Source organism: Sander lucioperca, chromosome 2, assembly GCF_008315115.2.
Source record: "Sander lucioperca isolate FBNREF2018 chromosome 2, SLUC_FBN_1.2, whole genome shotgun sequence".
NCBI lineage: Eukaryota > Metazoa > Chordata > Actinopteri > Perciformes > Percidae > Sander > Sander lucioperca.
The window spans coordinates 22622973-22637560 of NC_050174.1; the positions used below are offsets into that span (position 1 = coordinate 22622973).

Here is a 14588-nt window from a genome sequence, read left to right on the forward strand (position 1 = left end):
GATTATTTTCATAATTCCAGAAAGCATTTGAGAGCTTAATCTAAAAAAAAAAAAAATCTAAATATCCAACGTGGCATTATGACTTCACGTAAACATACATGCCACTTGCTAAAGCCAAGTGGCGTGTTATCTGTACGCATTTTGAGCTATCCGCGTGTATGTCTATGCCGTATACAGCGGCGGGTTTAGGAAAAGAAGAACAGGACGGTTGGGTTTAGGAAAACAATAACGGGACGCGGGACAACAATGGCACGGTTGGGTTTAGGAAAAGAAGAACGGGACGGATGGGTTTAGGAAACGTGACATGCGGGACACGATCCCCGGTCTCCTGGGTGAAAGTCTTTCATACTACTTTCATACTACTCGCTACCATCTTCTTATTGAAAATCGTGCTGTGATCATGAAACATGCTTCCCATTGAAATACATTAGATTAAAAAACGTGCGAAATTTCGCTGAAAAAAAAACCGAACGGAAGTTCTTTTCTCAGGAGAACTTGGCGTAAACTGACACGCAATCGCAAGGTAATGTAAGTCAATGGAGGCCAAACAGCGTTAATAAATACGCTAAAAAGCGATTATGCGTCTTGATAACACGCCAAAATGGCATACGAATTGGCGTGTCATACATACGCCACTTATTGAGATCAGTCTGAAATATCCATTTCTGCAATCAGTCAAGTTCACTGTGGATTTATCTTGATAATCAACTGAAACTGAGCCACGGCGTGAGCAGCTGCGAGCGGTCCAGTGCCAGCATAGTGTGTTTCCACTGCACCGCACAGCAAGGTGAAGCTGTTTACCTTGGAGGCGTGTTGGAGCTGCGCTGGTAACCGGTCGCTGTTGCTCTTTCTCTCGGTCAGCCCTGCTACCACGCAGGACCACAGCGGTCTCCTGCAGAGAGGCTGTAGTGGAAAACAAGCGGCAACTCCCGGCATCGATAAGTGAAGCCAAAGCTGAATCTCCTTAAAGCTGCGTTCTCTCCAATTTCCAGCAGAGGGCGACTCCACTGGCTCCAAAAAGAAGTCTGTTTCTATAGAAGTCTGTGAGAAGATGACGTCTCAATTGACTGATTACCTCAGTAAAGATGTTCATAATGAGTTAATGTTCTCAATCGCTAGTTTCAAGTCTTCTTCAATACAGCATGATGTTCATTTAGTAAATGATGGTCCCATTCATTTTAAAACAGACGATAAAGCAGGGGATGCTTTAGGAGCTGTCAATCAGGGCAGAGGCTCAGCAATGCTAAGCATGCTAACACTGTGGCAGAGATGTTCACAAGTCATTTTTTGGAAGTCCAAGTCGAGTCAAGTCTTTTGCCACGAGTCCAAGTCAAGTCTCAAGTCTCTGGCCATCTGATCTGGATACAACCACAGTATAAAGATACAATTTGCCTGTTCCCACCATTAGCACAACACTTTGTGATGGTTAGCTTGACGATATATGCTAAATTTAAAAGAGAAGAAGAAAAGAAAATAGAAATACATGGATAAATTGAGATTTAAAAAAGCAATCATTGCATGAAAACAGGTTGTTGACGAGGCTCGAGTCCGAGTCAAGTCTGAAGTCTTTTGGGTGGAGTCGCAAGTCAAGTCTGAAGTCAGCTGTTTGTGCGACTTAAGTGCGACTCGAGTCCCCATCTCTACACTGTGGACATTAAAATAGACCTCAACTTGTTTTTGGCTGTTCTCTGTATTTTCATCTTAAACTTTGACCCTCTCACTGTGTGTTTTCACTTCAGTGAATTTAACTGGAACATTTCTGACGCCTAACAGTGTCTTGTATAGTGCTGGTAGCACCTTGCCAACTAAAGCAAGCTAGCCAGCGCTAATGTTGGTTGGTTGCTGGTAAATTAAGGGAAAGTCTGCCTAATTTCTGTACTGGCGTACATGCAGATGAATGGCTCCAGTACCCAGAGGTCTGCGTTCACCCTCCGGTAAATCTCCGCTGGATGACTCAGAAGGCTTGAAAATCTGGGACTCTTCCTCTTTAGCGCTTAGCTTAGTACCATTGAATCCATAGTAACACTGGCTTAGCCGTGTTATTCTCCCCAGCTCGGCCCTCCCTCGTCCGAATATGGTCACTACTGGCTCCAAAATACCAAGATGGCTACGACCAAAATGTAATCTTTGGGCTTCAAAACGGCAGTCCACAAACCAATGGGTGATGTCACCAATGCTACGTCCATTGTTATTTTTACAGTCTATGGTGGAAGCACATGTCAGCGCTACTTGGTTTGCCATGGAGAAATGCTAAAAGTCATAAGTCACAAAACGGTTTCTTTTCATAAGGTCATTATCATCAGGCGTTCCCAAAACATCTCTCTTTCCTGGGTTGGATTCGGCCTGAATGTGTCTTCCTGGCACTGGGAGACTAGTGACTCAGACACGTCACCTTTTCCTCATGTCAGGGGTCAGAGTTGACCCCCCCGGCCTCCTCATGCACATGCCTGGATCTATTAAAGTGAAAGACTTAACATGTAGACATGGTCCCAGGCTTCTAAATGGTACATATCAAGTTTTAGTGTTAACTACGGCAGACATGAATGATGGAGGGCTTCTTTCAAGATAACAACAGTACAGGAAGAAATCCATCACAATAACCTGACCTAATGATCATACAATGATATATTAAAATGTTAAGTCCCAGCTTTGGTTGTTGCACAATTATTTTTGTTGTAGAAAATGCATATAGGAATCACATGTTCATAGTAATATACAGTATGTTAACTGTGTTGTCTTATATTCGACATTTGTAAATCATAGTGACTCTTTGTTGTGTAGCTGTTGGAGAACATGACGGAGGTGGTGAGGAAAGGCATCCTGGAGGCAGAGCAGCAGCTGCAACTGGCCAATGAGGAGAAACTCATGGAGGAGGTCTGTCTGTCTGTCTGTCTGTCTGTCTGTCTGTCTGTCTGTCTGTCTGTCTGTCTGTCTGTCTGTGTGTGTGTGTAATCTTTGCCTTCCTGTGTGTCTGTCTGTAGGGGATGCTGAGGCAGCTTCCTCTGGTTGGCTCTGTGTTGAACTGGTTCTCTCCATTTCAAAGTTCCATTAAGGGCAGGACTTTCAACCTGGCTGCAGGTACAGTGTGTCATTGTATGGTGACCATTAGAGAGGACACTCTGAAGTTGCCTTAATGTCACATCAGGTGTAACTTGTCAACCCAGTGATGAGCTTGATGCGCAACACGATCAAAAGGGAGCTTTGTGGTAGTCTAAAATGTCACAGGAATATCATGTACTTTTTCAAACTTCGTCCAACATGGCTGCTTTGTCATTGTCTTTTTTGTAATTGTCCCACAATTATGAGTGGACCGTTGTAAAGAGCTTATGTTCAAATACAAGTCTAATATAATATACTGTACATATGATGTAAAAGATACCCCATTTTAAAACATGCTGAATGTACATGAATGGCCATTTGTTGCTACATACAGTACAGGGTTGGAACCATACTAACACTGTGTGTATTATGCTGATAAGCTCTTATTAAAGGTTCCCCCAGCCTGCCTATGGTCCCTCAGTGGCTAGAAATGGCGATAGGTGTAAATCGAGCCCTGGGTGTCCTGCTCTGCCTTTTGAGAAAATGAAAGCTCAGATGGACCGATCTGGAATCTTCCCTTTATGATGTCATAAGGAGGAAGGTTACCTCCCCTTTCTCTGCTTTGCCCGCCCAGAGAATTTGGCCCACCCATGAGAAAGAGAGAGACATCATTGGCTTGCAAACAAGCAAAGTGGCAGTTGGTCAAGGCCACACCCCCACCCTCCACCTTGCCCCCCCTCTCTCCTCCTCAATAGCATTTAAAGCTACAGACACAGAAATGGCACGTCCTAATGATGTGATTCTGCACCAAGGCTGAATTTCGGGAAAGAGACTTCAGATACAGTATTAGGGGACCACTAAGACCTATATAAAAGAGACTTCAGATACAGTATTAGGGGACCACTAAGGTCTATATAAAAGAGACTTCAGATACAGTATTAGGGGACCACTAAGGTCTATATAAAAGAGACTTCAGATACAGTATTAGGGGACCACTAAGGTCTATATAAAAGAGACTTCAGATACAGTATTAGGGGACCACTAAGGTCTATAGAAAAGAGACTTCAGATACAGTATTAGGGGACCACTAAGGTCTATATAAAAGAGACTTCAGATACAGTATTAGGGGACCACTGAGGCCTATATAAAAGCATCCAAAAAGCAGCATGTCATAGGACTTTTAAAGGTGTGTGAATGTGTGTCAGTATTTGTGTGTAACATCCTGTAAATGTTAATGGTGTGTGTCCAAAGGTTCCTTGGACTCCACAGAGGCGACGTACTCCACCAAGGCCCAGACAGGCAGGCCGTCCCTGCAAGAGACTCCCACCTCCTCATCAAAGAAACTACCAGGTAGCATTGTCTTTTTTTCCCCCACTAGTGTTAAGCTACCATCAGTAAGACTGAGCTCTTCCTGCAGATTATTTAATTAAAAGCCTACCAATAAAGGAAGGGATTATCAATCAATCAATCAATCAATCATGTATTTATGTAGCGCTTTAACGCAGCCAACAGGTATCCAAAGTGCTTTACAACAAGGACCAGGAATAAAACAACATAACATACAACAAATAGAATAAAACATAGAATACAGTAAAATCAGAAAAGGTTGCATAAAAACAGGAGGAAGAAAGGGAAAACGTCGCAACGCTACTATGTAGTAAAAGCCATTCTAAATACATAAGTTTGGATTTAAAAAGAGCTACGTCTGAAATAGCGCGAATGTCAGGAGGTATCTTGTTCCAAAGTCTAGGGGCTGCAACTGCAAAAGCCTGATCACCCCACAGTTTGTACCCCAACCTTGGGACTTCTGAATGAAGTCAGGTGTTTTTTTGTATGTTGTTGGAAATCAAATTATTCATTCATTCAAGTTGATTGGATGACCGTAATGACATGTCGAGCTTGCGAAGGGTTTGAATCTCTGACAAATACGCTGGGGCTAGGCCATTTAAGGCCTACTAATAAAGGCGTGAATTGGCTTCTCTAGATCTGTCACAACCAAAGTTAAAAAAGGTCAAAGGTGACGCCAAATCCTCCAGCATCGATCCTGTTTAGGAAGGGCTTAACTTTGGCCAGAAGATGAAGCTGAAAAAAAAAGCTCATTTTAACAACATTGCTTATCTGTTTGTGAAATGTCAAACTGCTGTCAAGGAATGTTGAGTTTTATTGACAGTAGCTTAGCAAAGATGAAGAAAAAAAAACTGCAAAGCTCGCTCACAACAGATGGGGCCTTTGCAAGATAAGCGGTTCTGTCACCTTGGTGGCGTTGTGACTGCTCGCAGGGCTATTTGGTAAACTGCTGTCGCTGGGGGGGGGGCGGGGCAACGACTAAGCCAGCCTGGAACATGCTAGTACTAGCTCTCTGAGCTTTCTGTTTTCTTTGTCCTGGTGGGAGGCTTACTCCCTCCTGACCTTTTGTTCCTGGGACTATACATCACTTCACTCAACAAAGAGTTATTGGAGTGGGAAACAAAGCTCCCCAAGTAGGCTAATTGTAATGTGTGTTAATTTGTTCATGGACTCCTTTCTCATAGCTGTCTGCAAACCATGCCTCCTCTGTGGAGCAGTTTATACTCAGACAGTTGTATAAAAGTGAATGGAGACACGCCGCTAATAAGATACCATAGCTTCATCCATTTTTGACTCTTCGGCTCTCCATTCCCTCAGTATCTTTTTTTTAATGCCTCCGCGCCGGTGGAGGCATTATGTTTTCGGGTTGTCCGTCCGTACGTCTGTCTGTCCTCCGTCCCATTTTATGTGAACAGACTTTTTAAATTTCTTTAAAGTCTTCACTACATACGTATATGATTTGAGTCTGGACAGACATGGATGTAAACTGCAACCTGACCGGTTGGCAGAGGCGTACAACTGCAAGGCAGTAATTCTAGTTTACATTTGTTTTACCCATTCCCTGGTGAGTACCGTCAAAGTGGTTGGCTATTGGTCAACGGTGCACCACCTGTGTGAGTTAATGCATTTCCATTGGAATTCATTTTGCTATAAAATTTTGACGTGGTAAATACTGATATGACCAGGCCTTTAGTGTCAAAGTCCTGATCACCTACGAAGTCAGCACCTACAGTATTGTATATGCAGTGGTGTGTTTGTGGCAGTATAGTCTCGCTTTGCCAGACCTTCCTCCACACCGCTGCTGAGGAAGGTCTGGCTAGTCCACACAGTATTCCTGGATGGGAGAACAACGTGCTCTGGTCTATTGGCATTTCTTTAAACCAATCACAATCGTCTTGGGCGGTGTTAAGCAAAAAAAAAGAAGAAAAAAAACCGTAGAAACATCGCCTTAGCAGTTCCTGGGAGGAAGGAAAGAACCTCAATTTCTTTTTCAAATGAAGAAAAGCAATCACTTATTTTTGTTATTTTTCCATTTCCGTCTTGTTGTTTCAGGTAACCTACTGTATGTAATGTAATGTTGGATAGCTTTTAAGTCTTATTCTTTGGAGAACATGAAAGTAGATTTCTCTGCACTCTCTGAGCATTCTCTCTTTGTCACAGAACCCTGGGTCCCACTCACCTTATACACTTCCTGTCTTTCTGTTGTCTCCAAAGGTCAGAGGTTATTCCGGCGCTCAGGGGCGGGCTCTGAGTCCTTCAGTGAAACCAGCTCCATCGGACAAGCTGAGGAGCCAACCGGGGGGGGGAGGAGCACTCCAAGCGGCAGCGTCCACCCGCCAGCCTGTCCGCCTGCGGACGAGGAGGGCGCACACACTGCGGGTGATGCCGCAGCAGAGGAAAGCCAGGAGTCTAGTTTGCACACACCGGTGGAGGAGGAGGAAGTGACCTCAGAGGAGAGGCAGCCTGAAGGCCAGGAGGCGGAGCCGAGCGGCAGATAGGAGAACTCTCTCTGCTGGCGTCCATCCAGCCGTCCTCTAAATGGTACCAGTCTAACAGACGCTAAACAGATAGGTGTGAGTACATTGTGAATCTAACTCTTCCAAGGAGGTAGATCAGGCTGCTTTTCTCTGTCCTATCAAAGTTAATGGGAAAATCCACCCCTGGATACTGCATTCTACTGCATTCTACCTTTTAAAGTGATAAAGTGTCCTGCTATATTTTTCCTCCGCCTTTTGCTGCAGCATTCTGAGAAATTGAGTTTTCCCACAATTGTCCGAATGCTTTTTTAACCACTCCCAAAAATGCACTTGAGAGGGGTTGCTTTTAGGGCTGCAACTAATGATTATTTTCATTGTTGATTTAATCTGTAGATTATGTCCTGGATGAATGGATTAGTTGTTTGGTCTCTAAAATGTGGAACAGTGTTTTCCAAAGCCCAAGATGTTTTTAATTTTATTAAACCGACTAATCGCTTATCAAGTGTAGTGACGGAGTGAAATGAACAGACTACTGACTGGAGAAATGGGTTCTCCTTCCTCTGCTGTGCTGGATTCCCCGCTATGATTGTTCTGCTGTCCAAGTCTTTGTAGCTGCATTGGCAATATCTTGACAGATCATCTCATCGCTGACTGGCCCCGTATTCACAGGAATGACAGGAATAGACTCAACAACAAAATTGAGTGTTTTAGGGTGGATTTTCAGAGAGAGGAGAGAGAGAGAGAGAGAGAGAGAGAGAGAGAGAGAGATTCCTCACTGTAAATAGTCTACACAGATGTTATATATCTAACCCGTAGAATGACTAACTATAATTATTTAAAATAACATGAATCTGTATAGAAGGAGTAGAGTATCATAATCTGTTTAATTTAAAAAAATATATATATGCCTACTGATAATAGCGGTCGCCTGCTGTCGAGCTTCAAACACTCCCTTCGCGTTTGCACTAAAAGAAATCTCAGACAAAGAATAAAGAGAGGTTTGAGGGAAAAAAAAAGTCACAGTGCAATGAATATGAAGTTGTAATTTCATGAGAAAAAGTCACAATATTGATAATATTGACAAGAATAAATCAATAGATTATGAGATAATGTTACATTATCAGTCTATTACCAAAATGTACTTGCATACAAAAAGTGAATTGCTCTGTAATAATTTACTAGAGTTTTAATTTTATGTGGAAAAAGTTATGACACTGCAAGGTAAAAGGGACAGTTCACCCCAAAACCAAAAATCGATATTTTTCCTTATATATGTAGTGCTATTCACCAGTCTAGATCATTTTGGTGTGAGTTGCCCAGTGTTGGAGATATCAAACGTAACACAACGATGTCTGCCTTCTCTCCAATATAGGCTTGTACTGCTCAAAAAAAAAAAAAAATAAATAAATATATATATATATATATATATATATATATATATTAGGGCTGTCAAAATAACGCGTTCATTTTGATTAATTAATCTGAGAAAAAAATAAGGCGTTAAAAAAAATAATGCAGATTAATCCATTCCAGCCGTTCTAGCCACCATTGGACTGTAAAATGAAGGAGGGAGACGAGAATGTGCTGCCTGGATCATTACTTGTAAAATCTTCTTCCTGCCAACCCTGGCTACCGAAATCTGGTACCACTGATATGTCTGCTCTTCTCTCTGATGCTCTGAAACAGACGGCAACACAAACACCGCTGCACCTGACGCTAGTTAACACTATACTCAACAGCAGCTAACGTTAGCCTACCGCTAGCTAGTTAACACTATACTCGACAGCAGCTAACGTTAGCCTACCGCTAGCTAGTAGCTGGATTAAACACGGTTAAAATGCTGACAGCTAACGCTAAACGGTGTAAAGTTTGACTGTGTTTTAGCCGTCATATATATATATATATATATATATATATATATATATATATATATATTTAAAAAACTCAACAGCAATGTCTCTTTGATCCGGTTACTCAAGAGAATCCACAGCCCTGGTTGTGAGCAGTTTCATGAGGGAACTATTTTCTTTCTCCCGGAATACACACAAAACATACTAGAACAATCTAGATTGATAAATAGCACTACAGGTAAGAGTTAAAATATGTACTTTTGATTTTGGGGTGAAATTTCACTTTAAATATGTGAAACATTACAAGATAAAGTTGTTATTTTACAAGACAAAGTCATGATTTTTACAAGAATAAAGTCATATTCTTGAGAACTATGTTGTTCAGCAAAATATTTAGTTATTGGATTGACTGGCTGACTGTACATACAGTATATACAGTTCCTATCCTTCCTTTTGAAAAGACTGAGTGCAGTATTCAGCTTATGTGTGAGTGTCCTCTGCTGGGCTGTAGGAACTCCACGTTGCCATGGTTTCCTGTCAGACTGCATACTTAGTCACACAGATATCATTGGCAGTAGCTCAGACTAGGCTTTGGGAACCGGAGGGTCGCCGGTTCAAGTCCCCGTACGGACCAAAAGTACGGAGTGTGGACTGGTAGCTGGATAGGCGCCAGTTCACCTTCTGGGCACTGCCAAGGGGCCCTTGAGCAAGGCACCGAACCCCCAACTGCTCGGGGCGCCTGTGCATGGGCCCCCTCACTCTGACATCTCTCCATTAGAACATGTAAAGGTACTGAGAATGTGTGTGTTTCAGGCCTGTAGTAATGTGTGTAAATAACAACGGAGTGAACAAATTGTAATTTCCCTTGCGGGATTAATAGTGTCAAATTTAAAAAAATAAATAAAATAAAATCATTTTGGCACGTTGGTCGACACACTGTTCTCTGTTCTACTACATTTATCTTTTTTTCTTGAAGAATTACGACTTTGTTCACAGTAAAATAAGTAATTTTGTTCTAGTAAAATAACAAGTTTATTTTCATAATGTTATGACTTTCTTCCCAAAATCCTATGACTTCATTCTCAAAATGTGTATGTTTTTAACAGTGGCCCCAATACTCCCAGTTAACGATATAAACTCCGTCCACAGCTTTGTGAATCCAACTCAAATTCCCTTTTTCATAATTGCACATGCAGCTGGGGTCAGAGTTCTGTTTAGTTTATTTTTTATGTAAATGTATTTTTATTTTTTGTCAACCTGAGCAAAAAGTGACCTTCCTTCACAGAGGAGTGTTGATTTTTCACAGATTTTACTGCAGGAATATTTCTTTTCTTTGCCAAAAACATCCTGCCAGACCTGGGTTTAAGTACTCCCTGTCCTGGATTACCATTTAAACTAGTGACGTTTGGTTCTGTGCCCAGGCTTCGGAGCATGTGTAGAGATCTCCCGGAAGTTTTCCGTGAAGCGCGAATCGAGGCGCATATCATTTTAGACAAATGACGTCATCGATGACTTTCGAAGCCTCGCTGCCCGTCCGCACCACGTGACTGGTTTAGAAAGTGGGTTAAATCCACACCCCGGTTTTATTACTCATCCATGATCTACACTCACACATTCACCGCCCTCTGTCCAGTTAAACCACTGGCACGTTCCAGTTTTAGAATACTAATATTGCTCCTGCTTTTATTATATTATGACCCAAAGGATTAATTAACACACGTTTGATAGCCGCATTCCTCTCAAGGAAGTCCCTTTGCGCAACATTCAGTCAAAAAGCATTTCTGATAACAGTGTATCACAGATCACGTGATCATCTGTAATATATCTGCCTGTTTTACACTCTTTGACCAACAGGTGGTATTGTGAGAAATCAACCCTTTTGCGAACCAATTTGCTGGAAAGCTTCAACGCGTCATCTCGCCATCACTAATTTAAACATTTTCCAGGAGCCTTACTCGAGGGCCAAATGGATGTTTTTGTTGTTTGGTTGGTTGGTCTGTTTTTGTTTGCTTATTTGTTCTTTGGTTTATTTGTCCTTTTACAATTAAGTTGGTTCTGCTGCGCTTGGAAATAATTCACCCACCCAACACTCACTTTTGCCCTTGTCCCTTGGATGTCTTTTGGTAAAAATAATCACAGATAACGCGGGCTGATGATGAGCATGTTGTGTGCATTTTATTCATGTTTCTTTATGATGATGATTTATTTGTGTGTAGAAGTTCACAAAGTTTGAATGGTTCTCACACCACCAGTGTACTAAATTGCAGAGAGCAGCTTTTAAGAACAATTCATCATGGTTTGAGTTGTTGCTCATTTCCTGAATTCCCTTACATTACACTCTACATGTCTGTAGATTATTTTCCAGTCTGTCTACCACACAGGGACAATGCCACAGACATTTTTTAGGATAGATCCTATGTGGGTTTGGCCATCCCAGATGAAAGTCAGTTGATCGTGAGAAATGTGGTGAAATCTGTGGCCAGTTAATCCAAACTGGTTCTAGATTTCACCGTGAGACACCGAACCAAAGACAGCCTGCTTCAGGATTCTTACAGGGTCCCAAATTTAGGAGCAAACTCTCAAGTGACTGCTGTGACGACCCATGTCTGCAAACCAAAGAATCAGAATACAACATGAAATCACACAGAAAATTACTGTAGGCTTGGGTTATTGAAAAAAGGTTCAAACCGGTTTGATATCAAGCCTAACACCGGACCGGACCGGTATACCAAGTTTTACCACTAGGAGCCGCTCCTGAGTGAGACTGATAATAAAGTTCATAATGATAGTGCGTTCCATTTACCTCGGAACTCGAAAGCCGAAGACGTCACACCAAAGTTGAATGCGTTCCATTTACAAGTCTGATTTTCATTGTTTTCATTAGCTCTAGCCAGGTTAGCCACTGTTAGCAATACCAGTTGATAACAACGCATTATGCTGTTTTTGTGTATACAAACAGCATAACAACATGTCCACAGATAGAAGATGGACAGGACTGTGTGTACGACTGATTTAGTGAGACACAAATAAGACAGAAGTGCTAATAACTGTATGTTACTACAGCTTTCACTGCTGTTGATGCACAGGGCAGCCATGTTGGATTTTTAGCTCGGGGTACTCGGTGGTTGTCAGAGTTCCGAGCTCAAGCTCACTTTTTTCATTGGCTTGATATCCGAAACGGGCGGTAGTTTTCTTCGAGACTAACTGCCATATAATAATCTCGTCACCCTAAAAAAACACTTTCCAGTAACGTTAAACAAACAGCGTGCGCCGTTCGGCCATTTCCCCCTCTCACCCATAATCCCACCGCTACATTATTGAAATGTGATCTCCTTCGCAGCACCGCTCGGCAGTATATTGCTGTCAGACATTAGTAGCAACTCTGTTAGTTTGTACGTCTATGTACAAACATATTAATCACATTGCCATATTTCTTATTACCAGTGTTAAACAGGCTTTTGGAAAGTTCAGTGAGCTAAGCTAACATGACCAGTTATTCTACAGTAAATGAGACTTCACTACACTGTAGCAAACGTTAGTTAGCCCCCAAATAAATGAAGCAAGCTGTAAGCTACATTAACATGGCAATAACGTTAGTTTACTACATCTGAGCTATTTTTTTTTTTTTTTTTACATCCATGTAACGATATACGTCTGTGTTTGGCGGTGGCGTCAGTGATCCTCAGCAGTTCCGTGCTTGACTATCAGAATGACGCTACCGCACTTCTCGATCAATAAAAGAGCTAACTTTACTGAAGCAGTTAAACAAGTAACGCTACTGCCCAACACTGCTTGCAATACAAATTGGATTTAGTGGCGTGACGCCTTCGGCACAGGTTGCTAATGTCAGCTACTTTTTAATTTGCCAGAAGATGTCATAGTGACAAATGCCGGTTCATCAGCTTAGCATGAAATCAAACCGATTTAGCCTGGTACACCAGACCGGACCGGTGAAACCGGAAATCAACCCAACTCTACAGAAAACACTGGCCTACATGGCATTGTAACTGCTGGTAGACATGCCCTCAAAACTCAATCATACAGTCTGACAGGTTGTAACCAAGATTGCATTAGACCATCTCACACAGTGGGACATGTAACAAACCTGATGTTTCAGATGTTATCGCACCTTGTCTAGGCCTTAATGCCCAAAAGTCTTGGAGTAGCTTTATTTTGGCAAAAACAAACATGGGAATAGCAGGAAATGAAAGTGTGTTATGAATTCACACTTTGTATCAAACTGAACATGCAGACTTCAGTCGCATGATATTTGACAGTTTCTCATGAGCGAAGGATTATCATTGATGTTATGCCTTTTTGGAATTTAATGGGAGTCAATGGCCCTCAATTGGTTTGGCAGAGTGGTTTAGAATTTGCTCTCATGTAGGTGTCTGAATGTAAAAACTTGAATGAAACCCAGACAACAACCTTTAGTACTGGTGGAACATTTACTGTAATGAGTTGTAAAATTGTGGATTAAATACAGTGGTTTGATAAGGAATCAACACAGTGAGAATGAAGATTACAAAAATAATGTATTTCAGCGTTATTGCACTTATTTTGTAGATACTTTCTTTACTGCTGTTCTTTATTTAATTTCTGACCTGGTGTAATTGAAGCAAAATCTTGTTGATCATTTCTGTTGTGTGTTTATAATGCAAAGCTAAATCAATAACTTTATTACCTTACAAGAATATGTTTGATGAAGAGCTTTTGATTTGGACCGTCCTGCAAATGATTGATTGTATTTGATAAGCAGAATCTTTTTCTCTTGAATGTTTTCTACCATTAGTTCACAGTACAGAAACACTTTGACATTTTGTGTAAATTCTGTCTCTCAACAGAATAAATTCAAAGTTTTCTAGTTTTAATTTCACGCCACGGCTTTCTGTGGTTATAATTCTAAAAGTCTTCCTCTGTACTGTTGGGAGTTGGTCATTCACTGCAACTGAAATGTATGTGGTTCAGTTAGTCAGTATACATTCTTGATTACATATGTAAATGTACATGAGCCCAAGATTTCTGGCAAACAGAGCAATAAATGAAAGCCAACAAGATAAAAACAATGTCAGGTGTTCATAACAAAAAGCACATTTACTGACATAATAAAAATCCCAATATGGAAAAGTGCTATGTGTATAAATGTGTTTTAAGACCTCGTAACAGGATTTTACAAGTGAAGTAAAGGGGTAATACTACAGTATAATGTAGCTAGAAATAGACCCAAATTAGTTTTTGGAGTAATCTGTAGAAATGGAAACTGTCCTAAAACTAAAGACAACCAGTTTGAGGCAGAAGAAAATGTATTGTAGAATGAAACTGACATCCTGGACTGAAACTAAATCTCTTAATGTTGGCAACCTGCTGTCAGAATTTTGTTCAATCTGAAGCCTTGACGACTACAACAAAAGAATATATAAAAAAAAATACAAAAAAATGATAATACTGATTACCAGAGGGGTGTACTTGAGTGACATGACTTTGACTCTCTTTGATCCTCAAAGAATCGGAATCGAGAATCGATAAGAACCGGAATCGAAAGGAAAAATCGGAATTGGAATCAAAATTGTTAAAATCAAAACGATGCCAACCTCTTAACTTTAGACTTGACAAAATCAAAACTGTCGAGTCAAGACTTCCCTTGGATCTTTGGAATGGAATGACCTAATATCTTTCTCAAGCCTAAAGATATTTAAAAAAAAAAAAAAAAAAAAATCATAGAACTAATTGTTCATTTTCATGACAACAGGCTTTGAATCAATCTGTCAGCAGCCAATCACATTCAGCTCAGTGATTACAAATGATAGAAATCGTTTTAAAGAAATCACACACCAAGACATGTTTTCAGTTTGCTTTTTAATATGTTGATGACTTG

The 14588-nt window shown here is 41.0% G+C and overlaps 1 protein-coding gene across 5 annotated transcripts in view; it reads left to right on the forward strand.

Annotated features, from left to right (window-relative positions):
* pdxdc1 (pyridoxal-dependent decarboxylase domain containing 1) overlaps positions 1-14588 on the forward strand; it is a 55262-nt gene that overhangs the window by 34585 nt on the left and 6089 nt on the right. For 4 of the 5 annotated variants that reach the window (XM_031292546.2, XM_031292544.2, XM_031292547.2 and 1 more), the window contains 4 exons: positions 2782-2874; positions 2982-3078; positions 4291-4389; positions 6601-7584. In XM_031292546.2, the coding sequence (XP_031148406.1) occupies positions 2782-2874; positions 2982-3078; positions 4291-4389; positions 6601-6884 (573 nt within the window). In that variant the 3' untranslated portion in view covers positions 6885-7584. Of the gene's footprint in view, positions 1-2781; positions 2875-2981; positions 3079-4290; positions 4390-6600; positions 7585-14588 lie in introns of those variants that run through there. The other variant, XR_004895786.1, reaches the window with a different exon arrangement.